Consider the following 22578-nt stretch of genomic DNA (forward strand, 5'->3'; position numbering starts at 1 on the left):
TTTGCAGGTGTTTAGAGTTAATTACAAAAACAGAATGTGGGATATCTACCTGAGCTCAGATAGCTCAGAACTATCTCAGAGTCTCACCAACAATAAATATCATATAGAACTAAGAAGAATATGTAGGGAGCCAATATAACAATTATAAACAAGGCACTTTATTATAAATTACACAGCAAATCCATAGTTACCTTCCCTTTTTAAAACCATAAAACTGTCTGTCAGCTTAATATGAGGAAAGGACCTATAATCTAAAGGAGTGCACTCCTATTTGTCCGTATACCGATATATAATTTTTCTCTTCAGGGCCCTCAGGGGATATTTTTCACTAAATAAATCATCAAAGCCAGGTCAAGTGACATAGGTAGTATCAGTCCTCCATTAGTAATCCATCTCACAGTATTGCATACTTCTAACCTCTACGTTCCTCATTACATGCATGGCTTAACATACCCGACTCGCTGCTACTGCAGACCAGCTTTCGCCGGGACTCATGTGTCCCTTGATTGACTGGGGCATTCAAAACTTCTCGGGCGGGTACTATTAGCGCAGTTATCCACTTGCTCGCCGGATTCCCAGCGTGCCCACCGTTCGCCTGTGTTCAAGCACGGCGCTTCTATCTCCAAAGTCGGGGAGGAGCGGAGGGATTGGTGGAGGATGTCACGTGACAGCAGCCCACGTGACGCGTTTCACCCGAGGCCGGGTTTCATCAGACGTGACGTCATGGATCCTCCCCTTCCGCTTTTTATACTCGAGTGGGGATCCATGATTAGAGTTAAAATGATGAATTAAAGAGAACCAGAGGTGTTATTTAATTATGTTACTGGGGCACAGAGGCTGGTTGTGCACACTAAGACCAGCCTCTGTTGCCCCATGGTGTGCCTCCATATCCCCCCTAAGCGCCGCTATACCCCCCGCAGTGCTGGCGACACGCAGCGCGTCGCCAGCACAAGGTTTACCTAAGCGCTGTCATTCAGCGCCGCTCCCCCGTATCGACGCTACCCTCCCGCGTCACTTCCCTCCTATCAGCGGGAGGGAAGGGACACGGGAGGGTAGCGCCGATGCTGAGGAGGCGGGGGAGCGGCGCTGACAGACAGCGCTTAGGTAAACATTGTGCTGGCGACACGCTGCGGGTATAGCGGCACACCATGGGGCAACAGAGGCTGGTGTTAGTGTGCACAACCAGCCTCTGTGCCCCACTAACATAATGAAATCCCACCCCGGGTTCTCTTTAAAGAGACACTGAAGCGAGAATAATTAAGAGCTCTGCTAAAACGCCGCTATCTGGCGGGTAAACGGGGGTCCCTTCAACCCCAAACCCCCCCCCGCAAAATCAACGACCCAATTGGTCGTAGATTTTGCTGCTCCTAGAGGCAGGGCTACCGGCTGCAGCCCTGCCTCTAGTCGCGTCTATCAGCGGCGCATCGCCGCCTCTCCCCTGCCCCTCTCAGTGAAGGAAGAATGAGAGGGGCGGGGGAGAGGCGGAGATACACGCTGACAGACGCGCGTGGGGCAGGGCTGCGGCGGTTATCCCTGCCTCAACCTGGAAGAGATCCCCGGCTGCACGGAGGGGATTTGTGCGGTAAGGGACTCCCGTTTAGCCGCACGGTAGCGGCGTATTAGCAGGGGCACACATGCCCCTGCTAACTATGAGCTCTGAAGCGAGATTAGAGATTTTAGAACAGGCTGGATTTTTCACCTTTAAGTGAATACAGGCTCCCTCCAGTGGCAATGAAGCAGATTACAACAAAACTTAAGTTCATGTCACTAGGATTTATTCCGTGGAAAATATTCCCCGGGGGCCCTGAAGAGAAAAATTATATACCGGTATACGGACAAATAGGAGTGCACTCCTTTAGATTATAGGTCCTTTCCTCATTAAGCGGACAGCCAATTTTATGGTTTTAAAAGGGGAGGGCAACTATGGATTTGCTGTGTAATTTATAATAAAGTGCCTTGTTTATAATTGTTATATTGGCTCCCTACATATTCTACTTAGTTTAGAGTTAATTAGTTGCTTCAGGTGATTAGGTTAATAGCTCGTTTAGAGAACCTTTTCATGATATGCTTATTTTTTGAGATAGGAATTTTGGATTTTCATGACCTGTATGCCAAAATCATCAATATTAAAACAATAAAAGGCTTGAACTACTTCAGTTGTGTGTAATGAATCTAAAATATATGAAAGTCTAATGTTTATCAGTACATTACAGAAAAGAATGAACTTTATCACAATATGCTAATTTTTTGAGAAGGACCTGTGTATATGTTAAGGCGCATACACACGCCAGACTTTTTCAAACTGCGGGTCGTTAGATCCGCCTGCGGGGTGGTCGTTCTGACGACAGAGGCACGTGAGTACAAACTGTTGCCAGACTGATTAGACTGTTCTGCCAAACAAAAACATTCCAATGCTGAGGTATTTTGTTTTTGGTTTGCCAACTGGTACTGTGTTTCCCCCGAAAGTAGGACATCCCCTTAAAGTAAGACCTATCACACATTTTGAGCATGCTTGAAATATAAGCCCTACCTCTAAAATAAGTCCTAATGGCTGTGGAAGTCCCATCCATCTGCCCCACACCCCTTCCGTCAGTTTACCTCCTGATGACCCCCTCCTCCAGCAAGACGCATCCCGTTCTACACTGCGCGACATACCGATAATTCAAGCCGCAGATCAGCGGTAAACTGCCGATTCCCCCACCGCTGCTTTATCTACTGCTGGCCCCATTCTCCATTGCCCGCTGGTATAATTCAAACCGCAGCTCAACGGTAAACTGCAGTGAAGGCAGCTAGTTACACTGTAACAGCGCTTCAGTGTACAGAAAGCGACATCCGTTTACTTTTTGTACACGGAAGCGCTGTTACAGTGTAACTAGCCGCTTTCACCGAAGTTTACTGCTGATAGGCGGCTTGAATTACCAGTATGTCGGGCAGTGTAGAACGAACGGTGATGCGTCGTTATGGAGGAGGGGGGCATCAGGAGGTAAAGTGGCGATGGGGGAAATGGGAATCTTGCCACCCTAACAAAATATATAAGACCTCCCCGAAAATAAGACCTAGCACATCTTTTGAAGGAAAGGACAATATAAGACTGTGTCTTATTTTCGGGTAAACACTGTAAATAAGAACAATTTACTGCAATATTTTTTAAAGCCTGCCCACACTACATCATTTTTCACACAAATTTAAACCTTTGCACCGTATTGTATGCGTGTGCACATTTCACCTGAACTGTGAATGAAGAAAGTAATAAAAACCCTTTTTAGATCTAAAAATTTCTTACCAAGTATTTAAGTCTGTGCTTCCCTCCAACAATATGCAGAAACATACTTGTGAGTGCAAGTGTAGTATCACATAACCTGCACTCATATTGGTAGCCATAGTCATAAATGTACTCAAGACCTGTAAAAGAAAAATAAAATAATCATACATCAACCGTACATTATATTACCACTAAACAAAATTAAACAAAAGATTTTTTTTTTTTTGCCCATTAAAAAAAACTGACCGTTAGACCAACTATACGGCGCGAATTATTCCCCTATGCTATCAACTCTTCACAGTTTACTTAATGAATAGTCCCATTACCAATTATCTTTGACCGGCCGGATAGCAGCGATCAAGATGACCCTCCTCCCTAAATTATTATACCTGTTTAAAGCCCTCCCCATAGCTGTTATACCAAAAGATATTAAGAAACTTCAGTCCCATATTTCTAAATTTATATGGAACCACAAACCCCCCCAGAATTAAATACCAATATCTGGCAAGTAGTAAGACACAAGGAGGATTTGGAGCCCCCCAGCTTCTCTTTTACTTCTATGCTGCCCGTTTAGCTCAAACATTTCAATGGGCTTCTCCCCCGGGTGGGATCAGATGGGTGGACCTGGAGGCCTCACTCATTGCACCTTTTTCGATTTCCAGTCTTATCTGGACTCCCCACCCAGATATCCCTCACCTTTCTGGGAACCCCATTATTTCACAATCATTAACTCTTTGGAAAAAAAAAAATTCTAAAAGGCTGTCCTTAGATAACCACCCCTCCCATTTAGGCTCCCTGTTTGGTAACACCGACTTCCCCCCGGTCTTCAATTATCTGTCTGGCACCAATGGTTAGGCAAACATATTACCCGTATAACTAACTTCTTTAAGGACGGGAAAATATTGTCATGGCAAGCAATATCAGCAAAACACTCCCTGCCTCTCTCGGAAATCTTTCATTACCTACAACTAAGAGGGTTTGTCTCACACATGATCAAGATAGGCCTCCGCCCTGAACCATGCGATTTGGAAAAGATGTATTTACGTAATTACTAAAAGGCCTCATCTCGGACTTGTACTCCATTATTTGGTACCAGACTCTAGATGAGGTCACCACTCCCATGAGCAAATGGCAGGCCAGGTTAAACAAAACTCTGGACGATAAAGGTTGGGTCTCCATTTTCAACTGCATGGCTAAATCCTCAATCAACTGCATCCTGAGGGAACGTGCCTACAAAATCTACACACACACTACACACACTAATACATGCTACAGAGGCTGCGGCCGGGAGGCAGACCTACTCCACTGCTGGTGGAACTGTCCTTGTGTCCAGTCCTTCTGGACAATGTGCTTCCAAGCAATCTCTGAGGTTCTTGGTGTCGAGGTACAGGTCGACCCTTGGGTAGCACTGTTTCACAGATATAACCCTCGTATTTCCAAAGGTTTCAACGCATTTATAGCTCATGTATGCAAGAAGCTCAGGTTCAGTAGTTCAGCTTACACAATGGCAGCTACAATTTGTATCAGAACCTGTCACCTGTTTTATTAAAAGCAGACTTATCACTAGACATGGATGAAATGCTAAATATTCCAACAGGGGCGTAACTATTAATCATGGGGCTCCCCAGCAAATATTTGGTGGGGCCACAGCCAATGTAGCCACAAAAACACCTGATCTGAAAGATGGCTCCTTTTATCACAGGGAGTGAAGTAGTATCTGGGAACCCATTACAGTTCTGGGTCCCTCTGCATTTTGCAGGGGATGCTCCCCTGTAGTTATGCCTTGTCTTCCAACTAGCATGCAAATGTAATGCAACTTGTATGCCACTTGGAGCTGAGCCAATTCAAACCACCAGGAAGTGCATTAGATTAGACCAAATTAAGGCTGCATACAATCTGCATTTTCAAGCAAGATTGAAAAATGTACAGTTCATTGACCTCCTTGACTACCGCTAACTCATTAACATTGTAAGTTTGCATAAAAAAGCAGGCTCTGGGCCCCATCGTTGCCAGGAAGCTGTGCAACTTGCATAACCTTCCCTACACAACATACACAAGGAACACTTTGCCCTGGACTACCTCAGAACTGCAGGCTCCTGGTTGGTTGACCACTGACAGGATTGCGAGAGGTTATCCTGGAAGTCCAAGTGTATGTTTCTGTAGCTGTGGCATTAGAGGCTCTTTTATCCACATACGGTCATGTCCCAATGCTCGTAACTTCTGGCATAGGTTCTGTCAGAACATACCCAGGTACCAAACGCCGAGATTGCACTGCTGGGGATGAAGCCACAGCAGATCTCTAAAAGTCAGTTTCAATTGCTTGCACATATTTTAAAAGGATACCCAAAGTGACGCGACATGATGAGATAGACATGGGTATGTACAGTGCCTAGCACACAAATAACTATGCTGTGATCCTTTTTTTTCCCCCTTTCTCGGCCTGAAACAGTTAAATATCAAGTATGTAAGTGGCTGACTCAGTCCTGACTCAGACAGAAAGTGACTACAGTGACCCTCACTGATAATAAATTTCCCATTTTTATCTCTTTACAGTTCTCAGAAGCCTTTTTCTGCTAGGAAAGTGTTTTATAGTTGGAATTTCTTATCAGTGAGGGTCCCACTGTAGTCACTTCCTGTCTGAGTCAAGACTGAGTCAGCCACTTACATACCTGATATTTAACTCTTTCAAGCAGAGAAAGAAAAAAAAAAAGGAACACAGCATAGGTATTTGTGTGCTAGGCACTGTACATACACATGTCTATCTCATGTCACGTCACTTCGGGTATCCTTTGATGGCTGCTAAACAAGTTATTGCTGCCTCTAGGAAAAAAAGATCACTGATCAACTTAAAACCAGGATTACTCTTGCTTTGACTCAATAAAAAAAAATGAAGCAATTCAAGAGGATACGCTTTAACAACTCAAAGCAATTTGGTTGCCCTATCATATATCACTTACCTACTTGAGGCCCTGTCCTTTAACTTATCTACAGGAATCAAAGGTTAGGCTACCGAATTTGCGTGCAAGGTAACCCTGCAAATTTATTCACATACCGTGCTCTTCTATTGCATTTCACCAGACCATTAAAAATGTTGTGCAAAACCACAAATGAAAGGGCTGGGACCCACTGAACCTCTTCGACAAGGTCTTGTCGACGGTATGTGCATGGTCATTCTCCTGTCTGTGAAGGAGCACGGCTGCACTGCGCAGGATGCCTTACATCTGCACAGTGCACGGAGCTGCTCGGGCTTATATGTGAGTTCATTCACATATAGGAGTGTGGCCACAAACATTCAGAGAGAGTCAAGAAACAGTAGTCTGGAGAAGGATGTCAGGTGCCACTGGAGGATTCAGGAGAATCCAGTGGCAAGCATCTAATTTTTCTCCTTAAAATAAAAAAAATAAAAAAAAACTAAAAAAGGACATTTTTTATATATTAAAATGTACTTATGTTTTTACTGTTTTATTGTTTTTGCTCAATGGCACATTCATTAAAATATGCCAGAGCTAAAATCTATAAACGATTGACCCTTTTTATCTCTTCCCTGCTCTCAGAAGCCATTTTCTGCTTGGAGAGTTTAATAGTTGTAATTTCTTATCAGTGAGTAGGGATGATCAATGAGATGCAAATACACTTCAAAAACTTTCCTTTTTTTATTGCTTAGGTTAATAACCAGTGCTTATTCTCTGCAGTCGGGTAAGTCAGACTTTACACAAACTGGGTAAAGAACCCTTTTTTTAAAAATAGATAAAGATGCGCTATGTAAAAGGCAAATCATTTCTGCTTCCTGTGTAGGTTAAACAAGAACCAGAGGCAACAAATGATCACATTAGCATAACTACCCAATCAAAAACTTGCATTTATAAAATTACATTTATGACCAGTATGAAGCGGGTCTAAAAACAAAAAGTAGAATGCAATTTTATTTAACTTACCAACTGCAGGTTCTGAACCTTTGCAAGCATTGATTTGGTCCTCTAAGGTTCCATTGGGTTGTCGTACGTCCGCTTTATCTTTTACAAAAAACAAAATACATTTTACCATGGGCAGTATGTTAAAGAATGCAAGTAGACCAGCACTCTTCTTCCATTCCACCACAATAATAGATCCAGTTCCCCCAACACCCTCCTAGTATTCAACACAGAAGAATGACAACTTTTTCCACGTTTCCTACGAACTACTGGAGTGACAACACCCAGTTACTGAAATCCTACAAACGTGATAGATACCGTTTTTTCCTTTCCCACTTCCACCAAGGAACACAACTCTGGATCCCTCTTCACTGTACCAGCACTGGTCCTACTTTCTTCTATCACTTTGCTTCCATAATCACCATTTTGTTTTTCGCCATAGTCCCTCTACACTTCCCCATTGTCTATTAGCTGTCTGTGTTAGGGCCCATTTCCCAGTGATTCCCTTCATGTGAATTTGTGATGGATGTGTAATTAACAAGTCAGGTTGAGGCACACATTATGGTAAGTCAATTACTACAGCTTTATTGTTTTATGAAATTGCTTGTAGGCATGATTTCCCATAATAAATAGAAATGTCATGCTGTTAAAGCGTTATGAAACCCAGCATTTTTTCTTTGCGCTAAAAGATTTACAGCATATAATATGCTACCATTTTTTTTTTTTTTAGCAAAACAGCATTCAAAGTTATACAAAGGACTGAAGGAGATCATACACTGGTTGATTTCAGCCATCAATCAATGGCCGATTCGACTGCTCTGATCGAATCGGCTAGAAATCGATGCAGCAGGAAGCGTGATCGGCCATTTGACCAATTTCGATCGATTTGCTCGATCGGTCTGGATGGAAAAATCTAGGTCGATCGGCTGCTGGCAGCAGGTCGATGGCCTATAGAGTTGCATTGGATCGAATGGTGCAATAATTAATTCTGATCGATTTTCTATATATTTAATTTTGAAATCTATTGGAAATCCATTCCTAGTGTGTGGCACACATCAGATAGATTCCTGTCAGATTCGACCTGGGACAGGGATCTGACCAAAATCTGATGGTCGAATCTGTAGCAAATCTATCAGTGTATGGCCACCTTTACTTTTTCAATGGTAAGCTCCCTGCAGTGAGAGGTACATTCAAACTGGTGATAACATTATCTTGCGTTTACTCAATTGAAGCAGAGAGGAATGTAAACATTCCTTGGCAGGAGTTTGCAGGCGTTTGTGTCCAGAAAAGAGGCAGCCGCTCAGAAATCATTACTGGGCACATTACAATATAAATACACCGGTTATGAATAAAATGCAATGGCAGCTTTCAGAGCAAATAAACTATACTTTGGGAACTTGTAATTTCTAAATAAATACTACTACTTGTGCACAAAAGCAAATATGAAAACTGTATGGGTTATAAAAAAGTAGAAAAACACATTTTTACTATGTCAGAGTTTAATACCACTTTAAAAATGATTACGAAACCCTTATACCTAGAGCAAGAATGTCTAGAAGGCAACTGGACAAACTAAAAGATCCTCTGATCCTAGAGCTATAAACTGTATTTGCTGGTTGGCAATGAAACAGGTGCCTCAATACACTACTGCCCTAAAGTAGAGCACCCACATACAATGTAATAATAAACAGTGCAGACACGTGAACAGGGGGTGGTTATATGACAGAGGGGGTTAACTTACCTATAACATGGGCTCTGCTCTTCATCTTCCTGATACTTTTGCTTTCAGAACCATGAAGATGGAAGTGTTAAGGGGCCCATACACTCAGCCGATTATCGGTCGATAGATTGCAAATCGATTGACCAATCGATCGATTTGCAGTCGATTTCTATTGATCTGACATGTTGGAAAATTTAGGAAGATCGGTTGAGATTGCTTATTTTGCATTGGACCTAATGGAAATCTGATGGCAAAAATAATGCCATCAGATTGATTTTCAATAGATTTCATACTGAAATCTATTGGAAATCTGTTCCTAGTAAAAAATGTTCCTAAACATCAGATAGATCAGATATCTGATGATCTGCTGCTAATCTAACGAGTGTATGGTCACCTTTATGCTGGGAATACACGAGTCGATCCGGCGGCTCGATTAGCCGCCGGATCGATTCCCGCTCGCCCCCGCGGGCGCTTCCTTATCTTCCGCTCGATTCCCCGCTATTGTCCGCCCGCGGGGAATCGATCCGGCGGGTCATCGGACCTGTCGGAAATTATCAATCGAGCCAACAGCGGCTCGATTGATAAGGGCGCATCAACCCGTGTATGCCAGGCATTAGGGAGATGGAGATGGGAGATCATACAAGGGGTCATACAAATGTGGAGAGGCTTCTTGCACTATTGTCCCATGCACTTTAAAACCCAGACTATTGTTTCCCTTTCCAATGGACATGTTTCTCCCATCAAACATTTTATTAATTGCAATACTAAAAATGTAATTTACTTGATCACTTGTGACAGTTGTTCTGTTCAATATGTAGGATGCACTACTAGGCCTCTGAAGGCCCGTATTGCTGAACACTATTTGGGGGCCGGTTGGCTTACGAATAGTATTTTAAATGTGGCGAAACATTTTCGCTCAGAACATGGGGGAGACATGTCCAGCTTCCGATTTCAGGACATTAAGAGGGTCTTTTTACCAGGGCTGTGGAGTCGGAGTCGTGGAGTCGGAGTCGTGGAGTCGGGCAATTTTGGGTGCCTGGAGTCGGAGTCGGGAAAAAATGCACCGACTCCGACTCCTAATGAATTTGTAACTGTAATTAAAATAGAAAATATGATAAAATGTTCTATTTCTCAGATAATAGTCATTAAAAATAATGTATATATACAGTATATATACAGTAATAGCTGTGCTTAGTCCACAAAAATGAAATAAACCAATCAAATTTAGTTACTTGTGCTGCTTCAATAAAGCAGTCCCCGTATTTTTAAGGTCAGATATACATATCTGATTGTGACTGTATATATGATGTGTACACAGGAATCTCTTATATATACTAAATAACATCTATGCTGTAAGAATAAAGCCTGATGTGTAGCTATGTCACTAATAGAGATGGTCAACGAGATGGAAATAATTCTGCATTGATGCTGATTTATGCAAATGTATGCACTCCCTTTGCTGATGAAATAAAATAATTTGATATGTTATTAAAATTTGGTTTGGTGACTACAAATTAAAGGGTAACAGACGGATTAAAAGTAAAGTTTTATACATACCTGGGGCTTCCTCCAGCCCCCTTCAGGCTAATCAGTCCCTCACTGTCCTCCACCACCCGGATCTTCTGCTATGAGTCCTGGTAATTCAGCCAGTCAGTGCTGTCCGGCTGCATGCCGCTCCCACAGCCAGGAACATTCTGCACCTGCGCAATAGTGCTGCACAGGTGTAGTATGCTCCTGGCGGCGGAGTGTGTGCATGCGCACTACGCCTGACTGGCTCAAGTACCTGGACTCATAGCAGAAGATCCAGGTGGTGGAGGAGGACAACGAGGGACTGATTATCCTGAAGGCGGCTGGAGGAAGCCCCAGGTATGTATAAAACTTTAATTTCATCTGTCTCAGGTTTACTTTGTTACACAGTAGTACTATACTCTACATATGCACTCCCCACAGAGCTGCAGGGAATCTACTGAGAATGCTGTGCACATTGAACACATAGGTGTTGTCTGTTTACAATCTCCTCATTCCCCTGCAGAGTACCTGCACATCATTCTTACATGCACCCACACTTACATTGCCTAGGGCCTGATAGATGTTCTTTGTTCCGGTTTGTACCTTTTACAAGTACTCTTACCAAGGACTAGTTTTAGTCTAAAGGGAATAAATATAGTAGTCTACATATCCTTCTCACTTCAGTTGTCTTGTGAAATTCCTAAGCGTTGGCAGTTAAGAGACGAATTTCATGTTACATACTTTTAATCAACAAAATTGTAATATGCAAATTAGAGGAGTCGGAGTCGTGGAGTCGGAGTCGGTGGAATCCTAAACTGAGGAGTCGGAGTCGGTGGATTTTTGGACCGACTCCACAGCCCTGCTTTTTACCCAAAAGAGGGGGAGATCTTTTAGCCATTATTCGTAAAAGAGAGGCTTATTGGATTTTTTGTTTGGGGACTAGGGCTCCCCTCGGTATGAACGCTAGGTGGGATCTAGCTTTAGTGACTGGTTAGCTTAAACATTAATACAGGAAACCCCCCCCCCCCCCCCCCCACTTTCTCCTTGTTTTTTGTTTCATCACTTTTACTTTATTTTTCATTGGAATTATTTGCTTGTGCATATACTTATTTGCTCTGCTAAATATCGCTGTGTCTTCATCTTTAAGTGTGTTTTCCTTTTCTTTCTTTGGTTTTTACGTATCTTTAGGTTTTTAACATAAATTTTAAATGTGTACAGTGTTGTAGAGGCTGCTGTGGCAACCTTTATGGAGTGTGCTGACCTTATGAAACCACCCTTATTGGGTGTGGTTGGTCTGTTACACCTCCTGGTTCTGCCCACCTCCCTCCTATAAACTAGAAAATTGAATACTTACCTCCAGTAATTTTCTTTTCTTGTATAAACAATGGCGGCATACATATGGGTTAGGCCACGCCCCCCTGACCCCATAGGACAGACTTCTCTATAAGACTTGAACAATCCCCCCCCCTCCGCCATTCTTGGTAAAAATTAGTCCTCGAATGGACAGAAGGGTGGGATTTGTATGCCGCCATTGTTTATACAAGAAAAGAAAATTACTGGAGGTAAGTATTCAATTTTCTAGTTTCTTGCATAAACATGGCGGCATACATATGGGATGTATCCAATCAATAATGAGGGAGGGAAGTTGCAGTAAACACACTATTTTTATTTAACAGTTTGCCGATAATACAGCTTTACCAAAATTCAAGGATGACCAGAAAGCAGAATCAACTTTATAGTGAGAAACAAACGTATTTGAAGATGACCAGCTAGCTGCTTTACAAATAGTATCTAAGGATACTTTTGAAAACTGAGCATATGATGCAGCCATACCCCTCGTGGAGTGAGCTTTAACTTCTTGAGGTATTGGCAAACCTTTCAACTGGTATGCTTTCTGAATAGCTTTTACTAACCATGCAGAAAGTGTCCTTGCAGATACCTTTTTGCCTTTGTTTACTCCTTGTGAATTGATGAACAAATGTTCTGATGTTCTGAAGGAAGCTGTGGCTGCCAGATAGGCTTTTATTGACCTGCCGACATCTAAAGGATGGTCTTCCCCTTCGACTGAGAAGGTAGGGAGCGTCAGCTCCTGATTAATATGAAACACAGAGGCCACTTTTGGAATATAGGAGAGTACTGGTCTAATTATCACTCTATCTGGATAGAACTCAAGCAAATTTCCTGAACAACCTAAAGCTTGCAGGTCTGACACCCTCTTCGCTGAAGATATTGCTGTAAGAAAAAGGGTTTTTAAAGTTATATCTTGTAAGGAGGCTGTTTCTATAGGATGAAACGGTGGCAGAGACATTGCATCAAGGACTATACACAGATCCCACTTCGGGAAAAAAGGTTTTCTCGGTGGACGGATTTTTAGAACTGCTTTAAGAAATTGTACCACTAATGGATGTAGTGCCCACTTCGTAGCTGTCAGTGCTGATATAGCTGAGACTTGGACCTTTAGAGCCGAGAGGCTTAGCGATTTGTCGACTCCTGACTGAAGAAAGTCTAAGATATTACCTACATTAGGTGATAATTTGTCAAAAGATTTTTCCAATGCGAAGGTAGCGAATCTTTCCCAGATTTTGTAATAAGTTGAATTTGTTGAGGATTTCCTAGCTTTTAGGAGAGTCTCTACTACAGGATTGGAGCAGCCCTGATTTAAGTATGCTTGCCTCTCAGTTTCCACGCAGTTAAGTGTAGTGTTTGCACATCCGGATACAGAAGTTTCCCCTGGAACAGAAGATTGTGCCACTGCGGGAGTTTTATTGGCTTTTCCACACTCAAGTCTATCGCCAAGGGAAACCAGGGTCTCCGGGGCCAGAACGGCATTATAGCTATGATCGTGGCGGACCCTGTTGACACTTTCTGAAGGAACCTGGGTATCATGGGAAGTGGAGGAAAGGCATATCCTGTGTTGAAAGTCCATTCCTGCGTTAAGCAGTCTGTTCCCAATGCTCCCGGATGAGGGTATCTGGTGAAGAACCTCTCTACTTTCGCATTCCACGGAGTCGCCCAGAGGTCCACTTCTGGTCTGCCCCATAGTTCTGTAATCCAATTGAATATTTGATCGTTCAGTCGCCACTCGTTCTGATCTGCAAATGTCCTGCTCAGATGGTCTGCTATATGATTGCTGGTCCCCGGTAGGTAGGTTGCTGACAGATTGGCCAGATTCCTCTGTGCCCAATCCATTATTTTGCTCGTCTCCTGAAGCAGAGCTAAGCTCCGAGTTCCCCCCTGTCTTTATGTAGGTAACCGCAGTTACATTGTCTATTCTCAATAATACATTCTTTTTGTAGATTAGGAAGTGAAAGGATTTTAGGGCCATAAAAGCCGCTCTCAGTTACAGGACGTTTGATGGGACACGATTGCTTGGCCGCATCCATTTTCCTTGCATGTGGATACCGTTGCAGTGAGCCCCCCAACCTGAGCCGCTTGCATCAGAGGTAATCAGTAGTGGCGTTGGAGGCTGGATTTGATGACAGTTCAAAAGATGCTTTTTGGTCGTCCACCAAGACAAGGACGAAATCACTTGTTCCGGAAGGATTAATATCTGCTTCAAACTTTTTCTGTTCCATTCTCTCAGAAAGTAATTCTGTAGAACCCTCAGGTGCCAATGGGCCCACCTGACCATCAGTATTGTCGATGATAATGTCCCTAATAGGCTCATACACTGTCTCACCGATAATCTCCGTGTATGTATGACTTGTAACACTTTTTCCTGAATTAAACAAACCTTTTGTTGTGGCAACATAATTTTGTTTTCTGTTGTTATAAATCTGGCTCCTAGAAACACCATGTCCTGTGAGGGAATAAGATGACTTTTTTCTAGGTTCACTAACCATCCCAGGCTCTCCAGTGTTGTTAATAACTTTTCCTGATGAGAAAGAAGAAAATCTTTGTCCTGATTCAGAAGAAGTATATCGTCTAGATAATGGAAAATCCGCAATCCCTGCGTTCTGAGAAAAGCTATTACTGGTAGTAGGACCTTTGTAAAGCATCTTGGGGCCGTAGAGATACCGAATGGCAGTGCCTGGAACTGATAGTGCTTCCCTTGGACAGCGAAACGTAAGAATTTTTGGTAGTGTTGATTGATTGGGATATGTAGGTATGCGTCTGCCAGATATACAGATGACATCCAATCGTTCACCTGAATCATGGGGATTATTGATTGCAAGGATTCCATTTTGAAATGCTTTATCTCTATATAACGGTTTAGAAATTTTAGATCTAAAACCGGTCTCCAATTGCCTGTTGATTTTGGCACTAAGAATAGTGGTGAATAAATTCCTTTGAATTTTTCCCCTATTGGAACTGGAATTATTGCTTTTGCCTTTTCCAATGAACGGACATAATCTATCAGGATTCGATATTTTTGTTCGTTCTGTGGAACCTTTGTCATGATGAAACGACTTACGGGAGGGGTTCTCCCGAATCTCCACATGTGACCCCTCTTTAGTGTTTTCAGAACCCACGGGTCTTCTATGGCCTCCACCCAAGACTTCCAGTAGAGACGAAGTCTTGCCCCTACCGGAGATTCTTGAGTGGCCGCACCCTCAAAACGATTTTTTACCCTGCTGAGTAGAAGGGGTTGCTTTATTCCTGTTAGACTTGAGGAATGTTGACTGTGTTCCTCTCCAGTTTCTACTAAACTGTTTTCCTGGTCTGTATGACCGTGCCTGCTGGAATCTGTTTGTAAAGAACCTTCTGGAATTTTGCTGTCTATATTCCTTAGGTTTCCTATCTTGCAGAATTAATCCCGTTTTTCCTCCAGTAACTACCGAGATGGCTTTGTCCATGACTGGGCCAAATAAATGAGTCCCATCGTAAGGAATTTTACACCAGTTATGCCTGGACGCCTGATCTGCAGACCAAGGCTTTAACCAGAGTGCTCGCTTCGCTGTGACAGTGTGTAACATTGATCTTGCTGAGGATCTTATCGTATCTATTGCTGATTCCCCAACAAAATCACCAGTGAGCTTCAATTCGTCTAATGCCTTAATGATTGTATCTTTATCCGTGTCTGAATTCAACATGACTTCTACGTTATCTACCCATATCTTTATGGCCTTGGCCAGGGAGGTCAAAGCTATGGCTGGCTTACATGCCGCTCCAGCGGCCAGAAAGGCTTTCCTTAAATCAGAGTCAATTTTCCTATCTAATGGGTCTTTAAATAAAACTGCGTTATCCATAGGTAAGGTTACGTGTTTCGCTAGTCTCATGATAGAAGCATCTACTACCGGGCAATATCAATAAACTTTGTTTCTTCAGTGTTCAATGGATAGAGCTTTGAGAATCTATTCGCTAGGGAAGGTTTCTCTTGCTTTGACCATTCTTTTAGTATTATGTCCTTTATTACTTTCATAAAGGGAAAGGATTTTGGCTTGGACTGAAGGTGCGGATAGTACTTATCCTGCTCATGCTGCGAATCCTCCTCTTCTTGCCACTCAATTGCTGATTTTATTGCCTCTATGAAAGCTGGTACTAATGCAAAATCAAACCCAATCGGAGGAAGCTCACCCTGAGAACTCGATTCCTCCGGTTGGGTTGGCGCAGGCGTTGCTGCGGCGATTGTCTGGGACGCTGACATTTTTTGAAAAGTGTCCTGGACTGCTTGCTGTATATAAGTTAATACTTGTTCATTATCTGCTTCTTTATTTCTATCTAGCTCAGAAAAACAGGATTCGCAGACTCTTTTGTTAGGTAATGCTGGTTGCGCACAAGACCAGCATAAGTCCGGGTCCGGCTTTTTATAACGGGCCATATCCTCCGAGTTAGGGGATTGCGACCTTTCTCTTTGCTGCCTTCCCGGGGAATGATTAGCAAAACGATATCCCCTGGGAGAAAAACAATCAGAGTCATATCTGTCATAGTATGAGGGGCGTGTAGGAGAACTATAATCATATCTCCTAGGCGATCTTTCTCTGTAGTTATCATAATAGCCTCTCCCTGAACGGTGCTCTGGTGAGATCCTAGTGGGGCTTTTTCTGTAGCCAAACTCTCTAGATGTATTCCTTCTTTGAAAGGAGTCCACATGTAGAGAATCTCTTCTAGGAGAATTCGCTCTGATTGATTGAAGATAATCTTCATATCTATCTCGAGATCGGGAGCGTGATAATTTTCTCCCAGGAAAGGACTGATTGCTTTTAGCGATCTTACGTCCCTCTTCTCCCTCATACGGACTGTGAAAACACAAAAGAAATAAACGTGGTGCTTTCACTAAAAAAATCCGTATAAATAATGCACAAAAAGATAGAGAGAGAGAGAAAAAGAGCACTCTTTTTTTAAGTACACTGCCCAGCAACCAGGTGATCTAAAATAAATGCTGAAAAAAGAACACCCAGTGCATAAATCAGAGATAAGGATACATTTAGTATCCTGTTACCTGGATACCCCAGCAGAAGTGCCTGGTATTGAATCATCCATTTCACCTTTAAAATACACAAACAAGAGTTTTCTCCATAAGCAACATCCCCAGCAATACCTTGTCCATTTGTCCATTTTCCATAAGTATCATCCCCAGCATTCAAAAAGTAAGATGTTATTCTACCTGAATCCGAAGAGGAGTAGGAAACAAGGAAGGTATCTTGCTGCATCAGGAGGCTTTATGAGGCCAAGAGCGTGGTACCGGCTGCTAGACGCTGCCACCCACCCTGCCTCTCCGCGATGGCTGCACATTCTTTGCAGTCTCTTCCTGCTTTTTGAAAGGAAGCTGTGCTGGCCAATCCCTCTCCAGCTCCAAATCTCTGCTCTCGCGAGATTTGCAGAGCTTTGTCTGCGACATCTTGGATGCTGGCAATCCATTCTTTATCATCCAATAGGATTGCCAGTAGCAGTTCTCGCGTTAGGTCCTGCGAGACTTCGCTCCCCACCAGGCAAATCGAGGTAACTTTGTCACAGGGCATACACACGGCTTCTACCTTTATTTAAAAGGTTTTATAGCCGGTTAGAAAAGCGGAAGAGGCTCAGAAACCGCTGTACACTATCTACCTCTCCAAAAAAGGAAAAAGGAGGTAAATAGAGGGGAAAAAAAAACAAACATAAAAATAGTCATAGAGAACCTGTCCATCGAGGACAGAAAAAAAGAATGGCGGAGGGGGGGGGGGGATTGTTCAAGTCTTATAGAGAAGTCTGTCCTATGGGGTCAATGGGGCGTGGCCTAACCCATATGTATGCCGCCATGTTTATGCAAGAAAACCTTGTAGATGTGAGTCATAAAAATGTCTATGATTAAGAACCGTGCTGGTTCGAAACATGTCAGTCTAAGTACTCGCTTTTTTAACTGATTGGGATACGTCCTGAACACATTTTGGATTTTTTGGAGACATTGTGCGGATTTTGATTGCTTCACATTGTGTTCTGGGCTGGGCAGCCCCTTTTTTCCAGCACTGTCTCCATTCTGTGAGTGAAGCGGTATTTTTTCTGCTCTTTTCTGTGTTATAGTTACATGCAACCATCCTCAGCAATAATTTACATTTAATAAATCCAGCTCAGGAGTATTTTTTTTTTAAGTTGCACTGTTGGTGCATGCATGTGACTGCTTTAACAACGCAGCTAATTTTCTAAACATATGGTACTTCTGCGTATTTGAAGCAAAAATGTGACATTAGCAAAAGAAAAGAAAAAAAGTTAGATACTTATATTGGCCCTCAATCCTCCAGAGGCTACCCCTGTCCACCTCAAGACCACCACCTCTCACCAGGACCCTCTGAAAGTTTGCAGCTGCACTTCCATCTGAACGAGTGTGGCTGCAATGCACAGGCAGAGAGAGCAGAGTCCTAGCAGCTCTGTACTACTGCATGGGTACAAGTTGTCTTGCGTCTGCACAGTGCGGGTGTGGTCCTGTCGACAAGCCCTTGTCGAGGAGGATCAAGTATCCCAGTGCTGAAATGGCTAGGTGGAGAGAGAGCTAGAGGAAGGCTGTGGATTCTAACTTTTGCCTTTTTTAAAGTCACAGGTACCCTTTAAAGAACCACCTATATATGTACTCACCGTCCTTGTGATTTCTTAGGGCCTCCTCAGCCTAAAGGGAAAAACAGAAATTTTCTTCATTAGGTGTCCAAACAGAGTTGCATAGCTAATCGAAATAATAATCCTTATTCAAATATTCATAATAAACTATTAATACATGTCTTGGGGTAACTATAGGACTACTATAAAGCCTCACAAGCACTTTCAATAATGCTTCTTAATAATTTCTGAGTAGAAGCGCTGCAGAGACCAGATATTCGGCTATTTGCCAGCAGCATGTGCTGTTAATATGGAAAGGAAAGACAACGGGTGGTAAACGATCTGAGTGGCATCCTGCGGCACATGAAACAAAACAGCACAATGTGCTTACTTGTTGTTCACCGATCTGCCACAGCTGATAGCTAAACGGCTTGAATAAGGTAGCAGTGCACATGGTAGATTCTGAGCCAAGGTGTTCCAAAATGACTCTTCAGATCAAGGATTATCCAGCTTTTGCATGAGGTTTTAACCCTCATACACAACAAGCTAAACAATCCTTGGCTGGGACAATCTTTTTGGACTGGTTAGGCTGCGAACCTAGCACATATACAGCTTCCCACAATGTTGTTTAGCGTTGAGCCAGAGCAGAGAAGATCACTAGCCAAACAATGAACACATTCCCTTCTGGTTTTTTTAAAAAGTCACAGAACACCTTTTGCATGTCCACTACCCATCATTCATCCCCCACTGGACAGCACACCCTTCTCAGCTATAGCCATACAGCATATCTTAAAGAGAACCCGAGGTGTGTTTAAAGAATGTTATCTGCATACAGAGGCTGGATCTGCCTATACAGCCCAGCCTCTGTTGCTATCCCAAACCCCACTAAGGTCCCCCTGCACTCTGCAATCCCTCATAAATCACAGCCGTGGTGTGAGGCTGTGTTTACATCTGTAGTGTCAGTCTCAGCTGCTCCCCCGCCTCCTGCATAGCTCCGGTCCCTGCCCCCGTCCCTTCCCTCCAATCAGCAGGGAGGGAAGGGATGCAGGCGGGGACTGGAGTTCTGCAGGAGGTGGGGAGAGCAGCAGACTGACACTATAGAGATAAACACAGCCAGCTCTGACAAGCTGTTTGTCAGCAGCGTGACTGTGATTTATGAGGGATTGCAGAGTGCAGGGGGAGCTTAGGGGGGTTTGGGATAGCAACAGAGGCTGGGCTGTATAGGCAGATCCAGCCTCTGTATGCAGATAATATTCTTCAAACCCACCTCGGGTTCTCTTTAAGGCTTGTTCACACTACAAAAGCTTTTTAAAGGGGAACTGAAGTAAGAGGAATACGGAGGCTGCCATATTTATTTCCTTTTAATCAATACCAGTTGCCTGGCAGCCCTGCTGGTCTATTTCTCTGCAGTAGTATCTGAATAACACCAGAAACAAGCATGCAGCTAGTCTTGTCAGATCTGACTTTAAAGTCTGAAACACCTGATCTGCTGCATGCTTGTTCAGGGGCTATGGCTAATAGTATTAGAGGATCAGCAGGGCTGCCAGGCAACTGGCATTGCTTAAAAGGAAACATGGCAGCCTCCATATACCTCTCTCTACAGTTGTCCTTTAAGTGCTAGTGATTTAGAAAAGCTCTTGCCAATGCAATGCTATGGGGGATTTTTACAAAATCACATTGCTCCAGTGAGAACACACATAGGATTACATTAGCAAGAGCTTTTAAAATCACAAAGCACTTAGAAAAGCTCTTGTAGTGTGAACAAGCTCTTATGCTGGGAATACACGGGTTGATTCTGGTACTCGATTCTGCGCCCAATCGTTTTGCCCGTTCGATTCTCTTATCTTCCACTCATTTTTATTATCTTTTTTCAATTCACTTCAATGACAAATCGAGCAGCAAAACGATCGAACGGTGATCGGAGATGTCGGAAATTATCTATCTAACCATCTTATCAGCTCAGAATCGAGCCGTGTATGCCCAGCATTACCAGCGTATGTTCCTGGAACTATCACTCTAAACATCTTTAAAAAAGGTAACCTTAACTGAGAGGGATTTGGATGTTTCCTTTTAACCACTTAACGACCGCCCCCAGCCGATGGGCGGCGGCAAAGTCCGGGCCCAAACGACCGCAATACGCCCATCGGCGGGGGCGGCTGCGGGAGTGGCTATGCGGCGATCGCGTCATTCGTGACGCGATCAGCCGCCGGGGACTGGCTCCGCCCCCCGTTCGCCGTAACCCGCCGGCCGTTCGGAAGCGCCGGCGGGTTACTGGCATCCGGATCGCCGCTGCAACAGTGTATAATAGGCTTTGTAATGTATACAAAGCCTATTATACTGGCTGCCTCCTGCCCTGGTGGTCCCAGTGTCCGAGGGACCACCAGGGCAGGCTGCTGCCACCCTAGTCTGCACCAAACACACTGATTTCCCCCCCCCTGCCCCCTGATCGCCCACAGCACCCCTCAGACCCCCCCCTGCCCACCCCCCAGACCACTGTTTGCACCCAGTCACCCTCCTAATCACCCATCAATCACTCCCTGTCACTATCTGTCAACGCTATTTTTTTTTTAAGTCCCTAATCTGCCCCCTACTCCCTCCTGATCACCCCCCCACCCCTCAGATTCTCCCCAGACCCCCCCCCAGACCCCCCCCCCCCCCGTGTACTGTATGCATCTATCCCCCCTGATCACCTGTCAATCACCTGTCAATCACCCGTCAATCACCCGTCAATCACCCCCTGTCACTGCCACCCATCAATCAGCCCCTGATCTGCCCCTTGCGGGCAATCTGATCACCCCCCCACACCAATAGATCGCCCGCAGATCCGACATCAGATCACCTCCCAAATCCATTGTTTACATCTATTCTCTCCTCTAAACACCCACTAATTACCCATCAATCACCCCCTATCACCACCTGTCACTGTTACCCATCAGATTAGACCCTAATCTGCCCCTTGCGGGCACCCAATCACCTGCCCACACGCTCAGATTGCCCTCAGACCCCCCCCTTATCAATTCGCCCGTGCAATATTTACATCTGTTATTCCGGGTAATAACCCACTGATCACCTGTCAATCACCCATCAATCACCCCCTGTCACTGCCACCCATCAATCACCCCCTGTCACTGCCACCCATCAATCAGCCCCTAACCTGCCCCTTGCGGGCAATCTGATCACCCCCCCACACCAATAGATCGCCCGCAGATCCGACATCAGATCACCTCCCAAATCCATTGTTTACATCTATTCTCTCCTCTAAACACCCACTAATTACCCATCAATCACCCCCTATCACCACCTGTCACTGTTACCCATCAGATTAGACCCTAATCTGCCCCTTGCGGGCACCCAATCACCTGCCCACACGCTCAGATTGCCCTCAGACCCCCCCCTTATCAATTCGCCCGTGCAATATTTACATCTGTTATTCCGGGTAATAACCCACTGATCACCTGTCAATCACCCATCAATCACCCCCTGTCACTGCCACCCATCAATCACCCCCTGTCACTGCCACCCATCAATCAGCCCCTAACCTGCCCCTTGCGGGCAATCTGATCACCCACCCACACCAATAGATCGCCCGCAGATCCGACATCAGATCACCTCCCAAATCCATTGTTTACATCTATTCTCTCCTCTAAACACCCACTAATTACCCATCAATCACCCCCTATCACCACCTGTCACTGTTACCCATCAGATTAGACCCTAATCTGCCCCTTGCGGGCACCCAATCACCCGCCCACACGCTCAGATTGCCCTCAGACCCCCCCCCCTTATCAATTTGCCCGTGCAATATTTACATCTGTTATTCCGGGTAATAACCCACTGATCACCTGTCAATCACCCATCAATCACCCCCTGTCACTGCCACCCATCAATCACCCCCTGTCACTGCCACCCATCAATCAGCCCCTAACCTGCCCCTTGCGGGCAATCTGATCACCCACCCACACCAATAGATCGCCCGCAGATCCGACATCAGATCACCTCCCAAATCCATTGTTTACATCTATTCTCTCCTCTAAACACCCACTAATTACCCATCAATCACCCCCTATCACCACCTGTCACTGTTACCCATCAGATTAGACCCTAATCTGCCCCTTGCGGGCACCCAATCACCCGCCCACACCTCAGAACGCCCTCAGACCCCAGCCCTGATCACCTCGCCAGTGCATTGCTTGCATCTATTTCCCCCCTCTAATCACACCTTGAGACAC

At 44.3% G+C, this 22578-nt stretch overlaps 1 protein-coding gene across 1 annotated transcript in view; it reads right to left on the reverse strand.

Annotated features, from left to right (window-relative positions):
• LOC137518572 (bromodomain-containing protein 4-like) overlaps nucleotides 1–22578 on the reverse strand; it is a 170769-nt gene that overhangs the window by 124845 nt on the left and 23346 nt on the right. The window contains exons 4-6 of the mRNA XM_068236621.1: nucleotides 18392–18422; nucleotides 7198–7275; nucleotides 3284–3402 (exon numbers count right to left, since the gene is read on the reverse strand). Coding sequence (XP_068092722.1) covers nucleotides 3284–3402; nucleotides 7198–7275; nucleotides 18392–18422 — 228 coding nt within the window. The remainder of the gene's footprint in view (nucleotides 1–3283; nucleotides 3403–7197; nucleotides 7276–18391; nucleotides 18423–22578) is intronic.

The sequence above is a fragment of the Hyperolius riggenbachi genome, chromosome 5 (genome assembly GCF_040937935.1).
Source record: "Hyperolius riggenbachi isolate aHypRig1 chromosome 5, aHypRig1.pri, whole genome shotgun sequence".
Lineage (NCBI taxonomy): Eukaryota > Metazoa > Chordata > Amphibia > Anura > Hyperoliidae > Hyperolius > Hyperolius riggenbachi.